Genomic DNA, 19294 nt, shown 5'->3' on the forward strand with positions numbered 1-19294 from the left:
CAGATCTGCAGATGTGGACGGCAGACTTGTGGCTGCCAGGGTGGAGAGCAGAGTATGGGATGGACTGGGAGTTTGGGGTTAATAGATGCAAACTGCTACATTTTGAATGGATAGACAATGAGGTCCTGATGTACAGCACAGGGAACTATGTCCAGTCATTTGTGATGAAACATGATGAAAGATAATAGGAGGAAGAGAGTGTGTATAGATATATGACTGGGTCACTTTGCTATACAGCAGAAATTGACAGAATGGTATAAATCAACTATAATAAAAAATGTTTTTTAAAATGTTTTTAAAGTAGCAGAAACAAACAAGGTCACTTCGAACCTTGACACATACCAGGAGGAAAACTGACTGGGTGATGTGGTGGAAAGTTAAGTGTGTTAGTTAGGTGAGACCTGGCCCCCGGCAGAGGGTTCGAGGCAGAGGAAGGACATGCTGGAGTTTATAGTGGGATAGACATTGGACATCTTGAGAAGGTTCAGAGTTTGGGGATGGGGGAGGGTGGAGAGATGGAGAAGGCTCAGGAGTGGAGTTGGGGATGGGGGTGGATGGGTGGAGAAGGGTCAGGTGTGGAGCTGGGGTAGGGGAGGCCCCACCCTTCCTGAAAGGCCCCCAGGACCCTGTCAGCATGGCCTCCTCAGGTCTGAGGGCTGGAGTCCCCTGTGCAAGGCTTGCTTTCCCTGCCCTGGCCACACACACTCTCTAGCTGTCCTGTGGGGATGGGATGGGCTTCTCCAGAAGAAACAAAGAAAGTCAATGAAAAATAAGTCTCTGTTGCTTCTGAATTAATACAGTCTGTCAGCTAAATAAGGAAAAAGAGGACAAATCCTAAGTAACTCAAAACTTTGCCATAAAATATTGTAGAGAAAAGGTGAGGATGCACCAGAGCACCAGCATCTGTTCATGGTGGAAAGTTACACAAGGCCAAGTTTTTAAAAAGGTTCTTTAAAAAAAGAAGAAAAAACCTAAAAAGGCAAAAGCAAAACAACAATCGGCAGCTGGCATTAAAACTCAAGGAAACCTACAGAAAATGCTGCTACAGACGGTATGTTTTCTTCTCCCCAAATCTGTATGTTGTACCTGACCCCCAGTGGTGGTAAGACGTGGGACTTTGTGGGGTGAAGAGGTCATGAGGGTGCAGCCTCAGAGATTTAAGGGCCACTTAGAACTTGCATGCCCCTTCCCCTCGTGAGAGCGCAGTGGGAAGACAGTCTTGCCCCCCAGGCCTTGTCTGTGGATATCCAGCCTCCAGATCTGTGGGCAGTGAACATCTGTTGCTTGTAAGTCCCCAGTATGTGGCTCTGCTGTAGGAGCCCAAACTGGGACAGCTACACCCTTGACACAGAGAGTGACTCGCTCTTCTGTGCGCAGATGACCAGTCAGAAAACAATGTGCACTGGACGAGAGACGGGTGGACATGAGATCAGCACAAGAACGACTTAAGCTCATCCTGTCACGAGAACACCAAAATTACAACTAACTGCTTTACAATCATCAATAAAATACACTGAAAACTACCAAAAAAGATATCCTACACCCAAAGACAAGCCACATGGAGACAGTAGGGGTGCTTTTGTGATATAAGCAACTCCACACCTGCCAGGTGGTGACCTGCAGACTGAAAAATAACCATCACAGAGGCTCTCCCACAGAAGAGAGCGTTCTGAGCCCCATGTCAGCTTCCCACGCCTGGGAAGGAGTCTGGCATTGGGAGGAGGAGCCCCTGGTGCATTTGGTGTCAGGGGTCAGCAAGGAGCTCCAGGAGACTGGGGGATGCAGACTCCACTCTACCAGGGTGCACACAGGATTCCATGTGCACTGGGTCCCAGGGCAAAGCAGAGACTCCATAGGAGTCTGGGTTAGACCTATTGCAGGTCTTGGAGGGTCTCCTGGAAAAGCGGGGGTCAGCTGTGGCTCACTGTGGTGGCAGGATGTTGGAGGCAGAGGTCCTGGGAATAATCATTGGTGTGAAATCCCCTGGAGGTGGCCATTTTGGAAAAAAACAGACCCACCCATCAGCAAATAGACTGCCTAAAGACCCCCCCCCCCAGGCCTCTAATCTCACCCAGAGACAGAGCCCCACCCACCAGAGGGGGAAGACTCGGCCCCACCTACCAGTGGGCAGGCACCCGTCCCTCCCACCAGGAAGCCTGCATCCCCCCAGACCAACTTCAGCCACAAGGAGCAGGGGAGCAGACGTCAGAAGTAAGAGAGGCTACAGCCCTGTATCCTGCAAAAAGGGGACCAGATGAAAAGCTACACAGAATGAAAAGGTAATGGAATATAAGCTAGATGAGAGAGGCTGCCAAAACCCCAGAATAACAGCTAAGTGAATGGAGGTTAGCAGCCTCCATGAAAAAGACTAGTGATAGTAAAGATGATCCAAGATCTTGGAAAGGAACTGGAGGCAAGGATAAATTAGCAGGAAAGTTGAACAGAGAAATACAAGATTTAAAGATTACACAAGCAGAGATCCAAAATTCAATAACTGAAAAAATTCACAAGAGGGAACCAACAGAATACAGGAGGCAGAAGAACAAATAAGCAAGGTGGAAGAAGACAGGTGGGAATCACTGATGGGAAACAATAAAGAAAAAAGAATGAAAAGAATTGAGGACAGTCTAAGAGAACTCTGGGACAACCTTAAATGCACCAACATTCGTCTTTATAGGGGTGCCAGAAAAAGAGAGAGAAATGGCCAGAGAAGATATTTGGAGAGATAACAGCTGAAAACTTCCATAACATGGGAAAGGAGTCACTCATTTCATGGGAAATGAATCAAATATTTCATGGGAAAGGCAGCACTACGAGAACCATATAAAATAAACCCAAGGAGGAACACCCCAAGACACATATTAATCAAACTGATCAAAATTAAAGACAAAGAGAAAATACTGAAAACAGCTAGGGAAAAGCAACAAATAACATACAGGGAACTCCAAGAAGGCTGTCAGCTGAGTTTTCAGCAGAAATCCTGCAGGCCAGAAAGAAGTAGCATGATATACTTAAAGTGATGAAAGGGAAAAAAACCTCCAACCAATTATCCTGCCCAGCAAAGCTCTCATTCAGATTTGAAGGAGAAATCAAAAGCTTTACAGACAAGCAAAAGCTAAGAGAATTCAGCACCATTAAACCAGCTTTACGACAAACATTAAAGGAACTTCCTTAGTAGGAAAGAAAAGGCCAAAACCAGGAGCAAGAAAATTACAAATGAGAAAGCTCACCAGTAAAGGTAAACGTATAATAAAGGTAAGAAGTCAGCCACACACAAATACAATATCAAAACCAGCAATCGTGAGAAGAGGAGGGTACAAACACACGATCCTGAAGATGCACTTGCAATTAAAAGACCAGCAACTTAAAACAATCTTGTATATATATGTAGACTCCTATATCAAAACCACATGGTAACTGCAAACCAAAAGCCTGCAACACATATAAGAAAAAGCAATCCACATGCCACTCCAAAGATACCCAATCGGAAAACATGAGAACAAGAGAAGAAGGGGGAATAAGACAGGGCAGCCCCACTTCTCATCCCTCTAACTACACACAACCAAGAATCCGGGCATCGGGTGAAATGAGCACAAGACTCTGAAAGGTGGAGGGAGGCAGCAGGCCACCAGGGGCTTTGGGGTCCAGGAAACAACACGCGGCAAGTTCCCAAGTTGCTTTCATTGCTGTGTGTCCCAGGCTGGACAGTCAGTGGTCACAGGACAGTCTCGGCACAGGCCTGCTCTCCTGGTTCAGGATCCTGGAAGGGCGGTTGGACCCAACTGGGCGAACTGCATCAGCCAAGGTCATGTGGGGCCTGGGCTCTGCCCTCCTGGCCTGGGTGCGAGGGGCTGAGGGGAGTGTGTGTGTGGGGGGGGAGGGGGCAGCAACACGTCACCCTCCCCCTCCCAGCCAGGTGGTGGCAGAGGAATGGGACTTCAAAAGTAACAAGAAGGTAAAATACCCGGCTGGGTCCCCTGGTGCTCAGAAGAGATTGCAAAGTCCTTCCTTGAGCTTAAAGGCCCTCGGGACCATCGCCTTCCTGCCTCTGGCCACCCTGCTGGTCCTCAGAGGTGACATTCAACCCGTGCAAAGGCCTCCTATCAGAGTGCCCACTGTCTTTTGGCCCCGGCACAGCCTGCACTTAGGTGCTGTTTCCTGTCTACCCTTCAGAGCAACTACATCCCAGGCAGAGTCGGCTGCTGTCTCGCACTGACCTGTGGACATGTGAGTATCTTGGGGGGGTGGCTCGGTCCCTTAGGACGGTCTGTGCTGAGGTCAGCCCTGCTCTTGGGCATCCACTGCAGCAGACACTGGGTTCCAGGGGTGTCCATTTTCACTGTTTAAAGAAACAGCCCTGTGGCCTTGAAGACCCCAGACTCACCAGAGCTGCAGAACGTTGAGCATGGGTTGGGCCAGAATGCTTTCATCCACAGGGGCAGGACGCCAGGCGTACTCCACATGTGCAGGTAGGTGGAGACCCGGCTGGTCTGAATGGCCACCAGATTGCCACCAACACCTACAAAGACAAAGAACCTGGTTTCCCCTTCTCTTATGCCCGTCTCTTAGTTCTGTTCCTTGTTTTAAGTTCAACTCTTCCAGGAAGCCTTCCTTGATGCATTCAGCACTGGATTTCTTTTCTGTCTCCCACTTCACCACAGATGTGTCTGCCATGAAACAAAGGTGGCCTGCCCTCAGAAGTGAGGTGTCAAGGCAGTAGCTGTGTCACCTCTTAAGGTGAAGGAGGTGTGCCTGGCAAAGTTTTCTTTCAGTAGTGACATGTTGAGGGGAGGGGAGTAGGTGGGGAGGTCGTGGGAGGATGTCCTGATAAGCCACCCATGGGCAGGAACCAGATGCAGACTGGAATTCCTGAGAAAATGAAAGGAATGTCTCCCCCCGCCCCCCGCCCCTGAGGCAGGAAGGATAGGAAGAGGAGAGTGAATGAGGGGTAAGGGTGGCAGGACAGCCAAGCTGGGGCCACAGAGGGGGCTCCCGGCGTCTCCCAGGAGCTGACCATGCCCAGCTCTGCCAGGGCCAGAGGCCCCGGTGACACAGCCACAGGCAGCTCCTGTGGTGCAGGTCTGGGGGCTGGCGGAGTGTGGGGTCCACCCTGGCAACCCACCCTGGTGGCTCACCCCATCCTGTTTCCTCAGCCCCACAGAGAACAACCCTGAACGGGGCCAGATGGGCCCTGGTGACCACCTTGGCTGCACCAGAGAATGGCCTTGGCCAGCGGATGGCTGCACACCTACCTCACTTGATTTGGGGCGGGGGGAATGACTCTATTTGGCAGCATTTACAAATTAGGCCCTTAATCCAGATCCCTGGCCTCTCTTAAGTCGGCTCTGGCAGTTCTGGACTCGGTTCCCCCGGGTCTGCAATGGCCCAGCACACCGGGGTGCCACCAGGAGCCTCTGCACTCTGCCCTGGGTGCTCGCCCACTCCCCACCAGTCAGCTCTTGTCTCCCATCAGCTTGTACGCATCACCACTCAGCCCCTCCGGACAGCTGGGCGAGGGACCACTAAGGGGGTCTTCCCACCTGTGGCCCCTGGGTCTGCCCACCTTACCGCAGTGGCCAGCCCTTGTGCTGGGAAAGGCTCTAGGGACTCAGAGTGCAGGTCTGCTGGATGGCCCTGTGACATGCAGGGCAGATGGCCAAGGCCTGGCAGTGGACTGTCGTATTTGGGTCCTCTGATCAGTCAGTCCCACTTACAGGGCCTCACCAGAAGCTGGACTCATGCCAAGCTCTGCCTAAAACACCCACAGGGCCTGAGCCAAGAAGGTAAAGCAGTGGCGGGCAGGGTGCTGGCAGCAGGGGCTGGAGGGGATTGGGGTCAACTGGACATAAAGCCTCCACCCCTCACGGGAAGGAGTATCGTCACGGCGCCCTTGCTGTAGAAGGAGAAGACAGGAATCCAGGTGTATATGTGTAAATATCTGAGTTAAGTGTCATCAATGACTCAAGTAAAAAGAAAAACCTTAAGAGACCACACCCTGGTTCTGAAGCTGCTTTCAGCCCAGGTCCCAGCAGCCCACAGGTTAGAGCCTCAGAGGCTGGCAGCTATGGTCCCAGGGCCACATGAGGGCAGGTGAGCTGGGGGCAGCTGCAGGCCTTCTCCCCGGGGATCTGAGAGTAGCCTGGCCATAGCTCAGCGTCCCACCACCTCCCAGGGCTGGGCCGGACGCCCAAAGTCACTGCTGTTCTCACCCCACTCCACCCAGGACCCCAGGGGACAGTGACCACCTACCACATATGATGGGAGCAAACACAGCCATGCCTTTGAACTGCAGCTTAGAAACGGTCTTGTTCAGGATGAGCCCTCCGAAGCTGGGGAGAGACCACGGTGCCAGCGTCAGGCTGCACTTGCAGCTGTCTCCCTGCCCGGCCGCTCCTGGTGCCCCAGAACCTGGCACAGCTGAGGTGGTCTGGTGGGTCCTCTGCACCCCACCCGTGCTGTGCACCTCTGTTCTCAGCTTCAGCTGGTCTGGAAGGCCCATTACATGACGCCAGCCCACTGAAAACACAACAAACCCTTTTCCAAGGCCACATGGCTGGCGGGGGTACGTCTTAGGATGGCCCAAGGGCAGCTTCTTAGTGGGAAGTGGACCCCTGGGAGCACTGACTCTTGCCCTTTCTTAGGATCCATGCCAGGACCTCACCCAGCAGCCCTGCAGGTGATCACAGGCTGCCCCAGGCCTGGAGCCCAGGACCTTCTGGGAGCAAAGATTCCTCGACCACAGCCTCTGTCCCCAGAGAGCAGCCTAGGAGAGCACAGCAGGACGCTGTGGCCCCGTCAGGGTCTACAGGCAGAAAGGGCCCCCTGGGCTGGAGAGCAGAAGTCCAGCTTAGCCCCTCTCGGTCCTGCTATGGAAATGGGGTTCAGGGAGCCGTGGCAGCAGGGGGAGGGCCCATGGGGGTGGGGCCCCCGCCTGCAGAGGGTCTGGCAGTAGCCAACAGGGCTGCCCTCAGGAGAGGCCCAGAGTTCAGGGGGGCAATGGCGAGTGAGGAGTGGGGTCAGCGAAGGTGCCCACGGTCACAGGTGCCTCACCCAGGCCCTCATGGCACCACCATGTGCACCTGCTAAGGACCATCGCCAGGACGATCGGGAGCCACCCAAACTTCAGGATCTTCACGACAGGCGGGTTCTGCTTGGCGACGAGCACCCACACGGGTGTCAGGGCCACGAAGCCCACGCAGACCAGCAGCGTCAGGTACCGACTGTCTGGAGAAGGAGACAGGCGCTGGGCCATGGACTGGGGCCAGAGCTCGCAAGGCAGACAGGCGAGCAGCCTGCCCCCGACACCCCACACGTGTCCCCCCACACCTGCCCCCCCACATCTGCCTTAGCCTCTCTGACTCTTCCAGGTTTTCCTGACATACCTTCCCTCCTCTGCCTCCTCCTCCTCAGCCTCATTACTGAAGCGTGACCGTGGCCCGTGCTCTGCTCAGCACCTCCTGGCCTGACTCCCATCCTGCTCTCAGCCACATGCTCAGATAGCCCGTGAGGAAGTGGCGACCAGGATGCGCCAGCGAGCTGTGGCGCCAGCCCTGCTCCTGGCTGCTTTGTGGATCCTCGAGTCCCCTGTGCCACCTGCCCCACCTGGTGGGTGCTGTGAAGACTGGCCTCGGCCTAGATCAGCTGATGGAAGCGGGTGCCAGGCTGGAGCCCACACCAGAGGGCACACTCGGCCCCTTGCTCTCCCTGCCTGTCCTGTGCTCTGGTGCAAATGTCACCTTCCTTAAGCATGAAGAACAAGGCCAGCTTTCTCTGGACACGTCCTCTCCCCTGGCCACGCCCGGGGCAGCCCCATGCTCACGGCATCCCAGCCTGGGCCTGCGTGTGCTGCCTCCTGTGCAGGAAACACCCTGGCCCATCTTCCCACCAGGGCGGCTGCAGGGAAGGACAGACTGCCACAGACAGAGACTCCACAGTCACGTGGGGGCAGAGGCGGCCCAGGAGCTCTGAGCAAGTGTTCAATGTGCTGGCAGCCATGGCTGGAGCTCTGTGTCTGGTCCAGCTTCCCTGGGCCACTTGGAGGGGCCATGAAGACCATGCATCTGACGGGTGCCCAGCCCAGCGGTGGATCTGGTGTGACTGGAGGGGGTGGGTGACCTGCATGATCCACCACTCAGAGTCCTGTGAGACTTGGGCTGAGCGCAGGTGGGACACCTGTTACTTTGCAAATCAAACTCAATTAACTAGCTCATGCATAAGCCTTTGAAATTTGTTTGAAAAATAAAATTAGGTCCACTTATGTCAAGTTTCAGAATCTCTCAAACTATTCCTTTTTGCTGCTGCAGGAGGTGCCAGGCATCGGGGTCCCTGCAGAGTCGGGACTCAGTCAGACTCACTTCCTCAGGCTGCTTCCACTGCCAACATGGAATAACCAGGTGAGTCCTTAAACCCATGTCCACGCTCCCATGGGTAACAAGCTGGACCTTTGCCATGGCTATGCCTCTGTTCTCTCCCTACTCCTCTGCTGCCCACTGCACCCATTAGCTCTGACCCCTGCCACCCCGGATCCTGACGGTCATGGGCAGCTGCCTAGTGGGACCGTGGCAGGTGCAGCCCAAGAACTGAGGCTTGGAGGGGAGTGTCCAGCTGTGCCAGTGCAGCAGGGGAGCACAGGGTGAGGGGGATCCATGTGTCCACATGTCCAGGGTGTGAGCACAGCTGGGTCCCCAGGCAGACTTGAGCAACCTCTGGGGGTGCCCAGACCCAAGGTCTAGTTCCCACAAGAGGTACAAATGCCCTTTTGGGCTGCTGACCAACTCACAGGCCACCTTCTGAAGAACTGGCTTCTACTTCTACCCCTGTGGCTGTGACATGCCTGGAGTCACTCTTGAGCAGCTGCCACGTGTCTGGCATGAAATGCCCTTCCCAAGGAGGCACTGAAGCACCCCAGCCAGCTCAGGCCCTCCCTGACCTCCTCCTGAGCCCCTGCAGGAGGTGGAAACTGCCTGGAATGATTTGTCCCCCAGCACGGCGGGAAAGCGGGTGGCACCTTGGGGGCCACCCTCACCTGCCCAGTGACTCCAGGCCTCACCCTGCCCCAGAGACCCTGGCCTTGGGCCCTACCTCTGTGCTTGTAGAAGAAGCTGCTGACGAAAGCCAGGAGGGACAAGGTGATGAGGTCTCCCAGGCTGGCTGCGATGGGCGTGGCGATGTTGTCTGGGTTGATCCCGAGCCTCCGAGCACCAATCACGATGCAGACCATCAGCATCCCTGTGGAGGGTAGGGGGATGAGGTGAGGGCAGTGAGCGGGTGAGCAGGTGGTGGGAGGCTGCCTGGAACTCACTCCACCTGCACATGCCCAGCTGCCCCCAGACCGCCCCAGCCCAGCTTCTCGTGCCACCTGGGGCTGCGAGCCTCAGACTCTGCTTTGTGACTCCCAGGCTTGACACTGTGATACCTGAACCATCGGGGAGACGCGGGCAGGTGGTTCCATGGCTCCCGAACCCCTGGGAAGTGCAGGCATGGAGCTCACAGGCCTCAGATCAGGAAGAGGGCCTCAAGCTGCCCTGAGCAGTAGGAGCCTCAGATGGGGCGAGGTCTCCCTGTGCTGGGTCCTTGAGGGCCGGCGGCCCCAGGAGCAGTTTCCAGGGTGCAACCCATGGGGGAGACGGCAGGGGTGGGGTCTGGGGCCATGCAGGGCAGCAATGCGGGTGGGCCTGGGCGGGAGCACAGAGAGGCAGTGCGGTACGGGGGCCTGCAGGGCTCTTGGGGCTCATTGCGTGGTCTGGCTGATGGGCAAGGCTGGAGAGACCTGAGAGGCTCTTCCTCAGGGGTGCCACACCTCCCAGGCCCTGCTTTCTCTTCAGACCTGGTTCTCAGGCCACTGTCACGTGCTTCCAGCCCCCCACCCCCACCCCCGGGATGAAATCCAACAGCATCTCATGTGGGCCTTTAAGAAGACACTATCTTGGCTACTGTGTTTTAACAACTGACCCAGCATTCTATCACTAAATAATCAGAATTATCACCTAGAGGTCACGGAAAGCTGCTGGCCACAGTCTGTGGCTATTCTGTGACCAGGTCTCAGCTGCTTTATTCTTCTGAGGCATCAATTCTAAGTGAATCCAAGTTTGCTCAGCTGAACTGAGCTGAATTCTGGTGACAACCCCACAGGACTAGCAGGAACACTTTATTAAAGCCACCAGCACCGTTGCCTGGCTTTACGACAGACGGGTCAAAGTGGCACCATAACCCACCAGCCACGCTTCCTGACTCCCACATGTCCTTGGACAGTCCTGGCATGTCCTTGTCCCTGAGCCTGTTTGCTTGTCTGTAAAGTGGGAAGCTAGGCTGAGGGACAGCACGGCCTGAGGGACAGCACGGCCTTCTGGGGACCACATGCCAAGTGTCCCCCGGGCTCTCTTCTCTCAGGTGTGGCTGATTCAGCCCACCCTTCAGACCAGACGGGCAGGCCTGTGACCATCCTGCGCTCTGGCCCTCACTTGATCTAGGTGCCAGCAGGAATGCAGCCAGGTCACCCGCTGCCTTCAGCGGGGACAGACTATGAACACAGGTCAGCTTTCAAAGCCACGTCCTCCCTTCCTGCACTTGCGCAGGGTCGGCTAGACATGGACACACAGTCCCGAGAAAAGCAGCGTGACCTCCGTCTGTTCAGGAGACCTGGGAGCTGCTTACGCAGGGCTTGTCTAAGGGCAGAAATAACCACTGGCTCTGCGCTCACATGGCAGGCTTGTTGGCGAGGAGGAGGCAGTGCAAGTGAAGAGGATAAATAGGAACTAAAATAGAGTCTGACCCAGTGGGGCCACTGAGCACCCCCACCCCGCCAGCACCCCAAGCTCCGGGACACAGCCTGGCGCACCAGATGCTCAGCAAGCAGAGTGGGCACAGGCATGGCCACCGGGGACCCTGGCATGTGAGCCCCCCAGGCCCAAGGCCCATCTTCCGGCTCTAGGAGACATGGGGCGGGTGGGGCGGCGGGGAGAGCAGGTGACAGAAGAGGAGGCATGGGGATGAGAACAAACAAAAAAAAAGCAGGTCGTTTCAGATTTCTGCGAGTGCTCTGAGAGGAACGCAGGTGCGTGGGGTGATGGCCATGGGGCGGGGGAGAGGGTGTGTGGCCAGAGCAGAGCCCAGGCAGGACCCCGAGGACTCAGGTGGCAGCTCACCCAGGGCGAAGGCTGCCAGGAAGGCGGTGATGACGCTGCTGGCACACAGCACCTCTGCCTTCACCAGGTCCAGCTCCTGCCTAGACACGGCGCCCAGCAGGAGGGCAGCCACGGCGGCCAGGAGCCCCACGACAGTGGCCTGCACCTGTGGGGCAGAGGTCAGATGTGAGGACTGGCTGCCAGCTTCACCACAGCCTCCCTTCTCCCTGTCCTCTGCCTGATGCTCACCTTGTACTGGATGCTCAGTCAGGGCAATCATGCCCCCCACGGGTTGGATACCATCACCCTCTGACCTCCGGCAGCACTTGGCACACCCTCCCCGGGGGACAGCTGTGCCCCTGCCCCTTCTCTGCTCCCCATCCCCACGCCTGAGGGCACCCGCCTCCGTGGCACCTCAGCCTGTGCCACAAGGTGCCCAGACCTGAGCACCAGCCCTTCCCTGCCATCCCTGTGGACGAGAGCAGGCCGCGGCCCTGCCAGGCACACTTGGCTGAGGTGAGTCCATCTCCCCAAGTGAGAGCCGCCCCAGGCATACACCGTCATTCCAATCAGAGTCCTCAGACTTCTCATGGCACCTGACGGCTTGTTTTAAATTTCACGGAAACGGGAAGATATGCAAGAATAGCCAAAATAATTCTGAGAAAGAAGATTAAAATTTTGGCATATTCATTATGAATATGTGCTCTATCACTATAATAATTAAAACTGGGTGGTTTAGCAGAAAAATAGACTAGCTGGACAGAACAGAGTCTAGGAACTGAATCGTGATTATATGAAAATGTAAAATTTAATGATTAATCATGAATATATAAACATTTAAAATGATAAAGGTGGCATTTCAAATCAGTATTGAATAAATAGGATTATTTGCTTGGGGAAAAAATAGATTCTGCCTTTATACTATTCATACAATGATACCCAAATTATTTGTGTATATTATACACAAATAGACCTATATTTTCTTTGGTTTTTGTGAAACAAACAAACAAAAATTGGGTAATGTGTTTCAGCTTTTGGATTGGGGAAGGCCACCTACTAAAGATACAACAGGTAAAATCTATAAAGAAAAACACACACAAAATATGCATAAGTTCAAGTATGACTTCCCTGTGATAAAAGATCACAAAACAAAGACAGGGTAGATGTGGACGGAACATGACCATCGTCTACAAATAATAGCAGATTAGTATCCTGAGTAATGAAGTCCACTTCACACACCAGCCACAACTGTGACAATAATAAAAGACAACCTGATGAAAAATGAGCAAGGGATATGGATGTAAAAATCAGAGATGGCCAAGGAACGGCCCAAGGTGATGACATCCCTAGTTATCAGGAAAATTTAAGACAAAATCCCCACTGGATGGCAGCTCCTGTATTTGTAGCCATCGCTGGTCTTCCTCTATTAAAAAATAAATGCTGTTTTATCTTCCCAGCGCCGGGGTCAGTGCTCATGGGGTGAATGGACCCCCATCGGATGAGGCGAAATCAAAATTCAAAGGTCGATAATACCAAACACACTTACAGATGCATGGGTGACACCTGTCCCTCCACAGTGACGGTGGAGAAACTGGTTCAGGGTTCTGGGCCCTGGAGGAGATCTGGCTGTAAAGTGTCCAAATACCTTATGATCTAGGGTTTCCCCAGGACAACGTTCCCACACAGGGAACCAAGTGGTATCCATTCCTTAAGTCGTTATTAAGAGAAAAGGACAAATGAGGAAATTGTGTGGACAGTCTAATATGATTTATGCTTAAAAACAGAAAATCTTGTTTTGCCCAAATCCTACATTGTCTACAGGCGCATCAACATCTCTGTACAAAGTGGTTTATAGGAGTTCTTTCCGAGCTGGTGACTTTACGAGGAGCTGACAACTCATATGTTAATACTGGTGCTGTTACTTGGCACTAAGAGGTCAGCTGTTCTGAGATCCTTTGGGGAAAGATCTTTAAGCTCATCACCCCTTGTGAGCTTGTGGGAAGTTCTCTGAAGGAACCTTTGCAGAAGGAGGACACTTCCACTGCAGGAGGTGGGCACAGGAGTGAGAGGCCGCTGGGCAGCTGCCCGGGCCCTGCAGTCTCTTGGCCGAGACCCCAGGTGGGACCAGCCATCTGAAATTCTAGGTATCATGCTTGGGTACAATGACGTGGTGGAATATGCTAAAGTTACATACGAAGTGTAATTACAAAACTTACAGCAGTCTTTCTTTATACTTTGATGTTAAGTTTGTTTTCTGTTTTTGTTTTTTTTTTTTAATTTTGTTGCTTTTTAGGGCCGCACCTGGGGCATATGGAGGTTCCCAGGCTAGGGGTCGAATTGGAGCTGCAGCCACTAGCCTACACCACAGCCACAGCAACACGGGATCCGAGCCTCATCTGCCACCTACACCACAGCTCATGGAATTGCCTGATCCTTAACCCACTGAGCAAGGCCAGGGATCGAACCCGCATCCACACGGATCCTAGTTGGGTTCATTACTGCTGAGCCACAGTGGGAACTCCCTAATGTTAATTTTTTAAAAAATGGGGGAGACAAAGTTCCATCATACTGGGATCAGAGCCACGTGCCAAGCCGGGGCCTGGCCCAGAGCAGGAGTTGACGCTTCTGAGCATCAGTCACATGCAAACCGAAAAGCAAAATGAGGCTGTGGCTGGTTATCACCCGCCCCTGCTGGGCCCTGACCTGGACTCTCAATACCCTGCCTAGTCTCCAGAGGGAAACTCTGGCCACAGGCCGCAGTTCCAGCCAGCGCCACTCACCTCGAGCTGAGGAAGCCAATGGCTGAACACAGAACTGGGTCAAGTGCGGCCCCAGCAGCACCAGAGACGCCCCATGGGCCAGTAGGCGTCAGGTAGGGCTGAGCCTGGCCTGGGGTTTAGGGTGCTTCCCCGCCAGGTGGGGGAGGGAGCATCTGGGCATGAAGGTGGCAAGGGCTCAGGGGAGAGTCTAGGGGGAGGCGAGGCCAGGCCATGGATGCCTTGGGCCAAGCCTGCACGCGGGGGACGGCAAAGGGGCTCAGGAGGAAGATGCCTGGGCAGCGGGCAGGGCTGGGGTCCAGATGGCTCAGAGGAGGGTCCTCAGGTGACCAGTCAGGAAGAGGCCTAGGGTCACAGGAGGGGACTGCTCCCTGCACACAGCTGCCATGAATCCCGGGTGCCACACCCCCACGACACCCATCTGACGGGTTAGGAGGCCTGTCTGACATCCCTCAGCTGGTAGACTCCAGAGCCAGCACTAGGCTGAGCTGAGGTGTGTGTGTGGGGAGGTGATGAGGAGGGTCTGGGGTGCCCCATAGACAGCCAGAAATGGGCTCTGGAGCCCACGTGAGAAGAAAGGAGCCCCCCTCCATGGAAGGGCGGGAGGTGGGGTGGAGGGAGTCTGTGAGCCTCGCCCAAGGTAAGCCCACACGAGAAGAAAGGACCCCTTCCCTCGAAGAGGCTGGGAAGACTGGTGAGCGTCACAGCCTGCTGGTAAGTGATGGGTCTGCCTCCAGCCTGATCCGGGTCCGGGCTGTGTGGCCACAGGCTGTGACACTCAGCCAGTCTTCCCAGCCTCCAGCTCTGTGGGACCCTGACTCCCAGGGTCAGGAGGGGGTCTATGTTTGAGATGAACCAGAAGCATTTACGGGGCAGAAGGGAGGGTCACCTGAGTGAGGGCGAGGTTACTGCTGATGGTTCTGTGCTGCTCCCGGGGGTCATCCATCTGTCCAGTGTTGGCCTAGGATGGAGAGGGAAGGGCAAAGGGTGAGTGGGGCTGGGCCCACAGCCGTCAGCCTTCCTGGCGGACCTCAGGAGAGTTCAGCGAATACCACTTCACCGACGACAGAAGGAATCATTATTCTACCAGCTTCTGGAACTGGAGTCAGCCAGTGTCAGGGACCAGCTCCCCTCCCAAGTGTGCAAGCACACCCAGGCACGCATGTCACCAACACCCTCAACATGCAGCCGTCCAGCCTGTGCATGTGGGGCGCCGGCCTGTGTCCTCAGCCTGGCCTCTGGCCTCATTCACTCTTTCCTCCGCCAGCGAGTCACATCCCAAATGACCACCAGCCGCCCCATGGCTCCTCTGCACACCACCCTGTTGCAGAAGCGTGCCAGTCCTGCTTCTCCTAGGATCAAAAGCAAGGCTAGCAACAAGGCCTCTCCTTTAGAAACACAGGTTGCTCCTAACGTCACAGCCTTGGCCGGCGAAATTCAAGGCGCAGATAGAAAAGGTTTCAGGGCGTTTTCCCAGCTCCTCTACTGAGTTCGTTACTCTTCTCCCTACAAATAAGGTGGGGCGGGGGGGGGGCTTTCTGTCTTTGGCACGATGGGCGCCTGGGCACACCATGTACTGCTACAGAGCCCCTGGCCAATCTGCCTAACCCAGGTGGTCTGACTCCTGCCTTGGGTGTCCTCACAGGAGCTGGGGTGCAGGTGGAACAGGGCTACGTGGGGCCACCCAAGGCCAGGGGCTCATCCCTCCTCTGCCTGCCCCCCACCGCCATGTTCTCGGGAGATTCCCACTGGGACGCGGCACTGAGCCCATCCATTAGGCAGGTGCTGCCACAGGCCCATGACCCCTGGTGCCAACTGGCAAGGCCCCCCTTCCTTGAGAATGCTCACCCCCACTGGCTGCATTCACAGTCCCCATGCCCATGGGCTCTGGCCAGTTCTGGCCAACAGGAGCCACGGAAAGGCACTGGTGGGCCAGGGAGGTTGGGGTGTGCGTGTGCCTTCCTCCCTGCTGGGCAGTGGCTGGGTCCCCGCCCGACGGCAGCTCAGTTGCACGGCTCTCCTTCAGCCGCAGGCCAGGTTCCGGGTCCACCCTCCTGGCCCCCAGGCCTGAGTGACCATCATGTCCTGCTGCTGCCGCCGCCTTGGAGGCTTGCTGCCCATGGCCTGGGGCCACTCCAGTCTGGGAGCCAGGCTACAGCTTCCCAAGGACGCCATGTGACTTCATGGCAAAAATTACTCTGTCATTACTCTGTTACTCTATATGTTTTTCCAATAACAAGAAAAATACTGGATCAGAAGGGACAGCCCTGCTCTGTCTTCTCCCCCAGGGTGGAGGGTGGGGTGGGACAACACGTGACTCTTTATTTTGAAATAATTCTGACTTTGCGAGAGTTCCAGAGTTAAAAGTTTCCACTTCACCCTTCACTCAGCTTCTCCAGACGTTAACACCTTACAGAACCACCGCACGGCTATCCAACTGCGATGCTAACACTGGCTCAGCTCCACCAGCTAGTGACAGCACGTGTCCAGGCCATTTCCCACCACTGTCCTTTCTCTGTGCCAGGAGGTAAGCCTGGCTCGCCCACTGGCTTGGTCCTGGATGCCCTTGAGGGGCACTGGTCAGTGTTCTGTAGAGGGGGTCCTTCCACAGGGTCTGCCTGCTGCCTCCCCACGGTGGCACTGAGGGTGGGCGTTCGGGGAAGAGACAGCAGAGGTGAGGAGCCGTGTCCTCATGCAGAGGCCCCTGCCCCTCGATTGGAGCCCCCAGGCTGGCCCACACCCAAGGGAAGGGGAGATGAGCGCTGGCTCCTCATAGGTGGCAGTCAGAGCCTTGAGGACCTTGTCTGAAACTACCCCGCGAGTCTCAAAGATTAGGGGGGGTACGTGAAGCTTTGCAAAGACCCTATTTATTCCTTCTTAAAGTTTTACCCATGAACCCACCAGAGGATTTCACCCACAGCAACTACCAGTTTACTGTCTTAATGGTGAAGCTGCATTTCCTTCGTTCTTTCTTCACTCATCAATCTAAATTCTTCCTCTAACACAGAGCTGTCCCTTCTCTCTCCTTGTATTAAAAAATTGTTTTTTCTTTTTATTACACCTGTGGCATATGGAAGTTCCCGGGGTAGGGGTTGAATTGGAGCTGGAGCTGCCAGCCCATACCAAAGCCACAGTAACACTGGATCCCTAACTCACCAGGCAGGGCCAGGGATTGAACCTGCATCTTCATAGAGACAATGTCGGGTCCCTAACCTGCTGAGCCACAACAGGAACTCTCTCTCTTTTTAACAGATGGAATCATTTACTTACAGTACATATGGACTCGTGGAGAGCTATTCTAGAGGTTATAAGATAATACTCTTACTATTTACTTTCTTATTTTTTATTTTTTTGTCTTTTTAGGGCCACACCCACGGCATATGGAGGTTCCCAGGCTAGGGATCTAATCAGAGCTGTAGCCGCCAGCCTACACCACAGCTCACAGCAATGCGGATCCTTAATCCACTGAGCGAGGCCAGGGATTGAATCTGTGTCCTCATGGATGCTAGTCGGGTTCGTTTCCACAGAGCCATGAAGGGAACTCCTCTTACTATTTACCTTGAGTCTAAATTTGTTCCAGCTGTGGGCACCGGCAGCCCTTTCAGATTGGTTCTGCTTCTTTCTAACATGCCACACCCTGCTTTTAAGCAGTTCTGTACTTCCTGGCATTAGCAGATACTCCAAAGCCCATCTTGTATCTCCCCTGCCTCAGCTCTAGAATGAGCCTTTTTTTTTTTTTTTTTTTTTGGTCTTTTGTCTTTTTGTTGTTGTTGTTATTGTTGTTGCTATTTCTTGGGCCGCTCCCGCGGCATATGGAGGTTCCCAGGCTAGGGGTTGAATCGGAGCTATAGCCACTGGCCTACACCAGAGCCACAGCAACGCGGGATCCGAGCCGCGTCTGCAACCTACACCACAGCTCACGGCAACGCCGGATCGTTAACCCACCGAGCAAGGGCAGGGACCGAACCCGCAACCTCATGGTTCCTAGTCGGATTCGTTAACCACTGTGCCACGACGGGAACTCCTAGAATGAGCCATTTTTTAAGGACACCATTCTTTTTACTGGAGAATAGGATTTAGAAATGAGATCAGGGCAGGAGGCGTGCCTAGCGTTACTGGGGTGTCACTGCTTCCGGGTTCTCTTAGTGGATATGGAGCTAGAGAATGTATGTATGTTTCCTAACCCATCTGTGCTCCCACTCATATTTATTATGGTGGATCTCTGCTAACACACTAAAGTAAACATGAGTTTATACTGATATCTCTGACTCCAATCCAGTATCACAGGGTCCATTACAGCACTGAGGAGATGGCTTTTAAAAACAACCATCAGGAGTTCCCGTCGTGGCACAGTGGTTAACGAATCCGACTAGGAACCATGAGGTTGCGGGTTCAGTCCCTGCCCTTGCTCGGTGGGTTAACGATCCGGCGTTGCCGTGAGCTGTGGTGTAGATTGCAGACAAGGCTCGGATCCCGCGTTGCTGTGGCTCTGGCGTAGGCCGGTGGCTACAGCTCCGATTTGACCCCTAGCCTGGGAACCTCCATATGCCGCGGGAGCGGCCCAAGAAATAGCAACAACAACAACAATAACAACAACAACAACAAAGACAAAAAAAAAAAAAAAAAAAACAACAGCAAGCAGGATGTACAATATTACAGAGATTAAGAGGAAATCTGTGAGCATGGAGAGCAGATGAGTTAGGTTGACAGAAGGACCCAGGCCCAGAGATGGAAGCAGAGGTGGCCCTGAGGACAAGGGACAGCAGGGAACCTGGAAGGACATTTGACTCAGAAAGCAGGGCAGCGGCTTCAGGAAGAAATGGCCTCTTCTCTTGCCTGACTGGCTTGTGCCAATGGTGGAGTGCTTGGTGAAGCAGAGGCAGCAAAGTGCCCAGAGTGGCCATCATAAGAAGGACAGAGAGGCCCCAGCCCAGTAAGACAAATGACCAGTATATACCTTCAGGTGACACCCTCTGACTCTTGCCCAGAGTTTGCCTCCCTCAGCAAAGGAGATCCACAGACTGGGAGGAAACCTGAAATGAAGGATGCTCTGACAACCAAGAACCACTATCCACCAAGGCCATGATCATAACAGAGACACATCAAACTCAACAAATGAGGCACAAAAGCCAAAATGGGAACCTCTGGAGCATGTAAATTAATTTGAGAGGACGGCACTTTCATAAGAGGAAGGGTGACTTGAAATTCTGGAAAGCATAAACCTGATCCCTGAATTCAAAATAAAACACAAAGTCAAGCAAAAGCTCATCATTAGATGAACTCGATGGCACAGTGGCTGAGAGAGATGAAGAGGGAATGCGTGAAATGAAAATCAAGCAGAAGTATTTTCCTAGAAGACTGCACAACTGGACAGAGAGCTGGAAAGGGGGCAGA

The 19294-nt window shown here is 54.2% G+C and overlaps 1 protein-coding gene across 11 annotated transcripts in view; it reads right to left on the bottom strand.

The window, feature by feature from the left end:
- Nucleotides 1-19294, bottom strand: part of SLC41A3 (solute carrier family 41 member 3) — a 68738-nt gene that overhangs the window by 8550 nt on the left and 40894 nt on the right. For 4 of the 11 annotated variants that reach the window (XM_021098942.2, XM_021098943.2, XM_084968529.1 and 1 more), the window contains 6 exons: nt 14790-14861; nt 11145-11289; nt 9082-9228; nt 7080-7224; nt 6250-6329; nt 4385-4519 (listed from right to left, as the gene is read on the bottom strand). In XM_021098942.2, coding sequence (XP_020954601.1) covers nt 4385-4519; nt 6250-6329; nt 7080-7224; nt 9082-9228; nt 11145-11289; nt 14790-14861 — 724 coding nt within the window. Of the gene's footprint in view, nt 1-4384; nt 4520-6249; nt 6517-7050; nt 7225-9081; nt 9229-11144; nt 11290-14789; nt 14862-19294 lie in introns of all 11 variants that reach the window. The other 7 variants (XR_014810407.1, XR_014810408.1, XM_021098938.2 and 4 more) reach the window with 5 other exon arrangements.

Source organism: Sus scrofa, chromosome 7 (genome assembly GCF_054392235.1).
Source record: "Sus scrofa isolate SSC_HxYL_T2T_F1_AM1 chromosome 7, Sscrofa_HxYL_maternal_Yorkshire_Landrace_v2.0, whole genome shotgun sequence".
Classification (NCBI taxonomy): Eukaryota; Metazoa; Chordata; class Mammalia; order Artiodactyla; family Suidae; genus Sus; species Sus scrofa.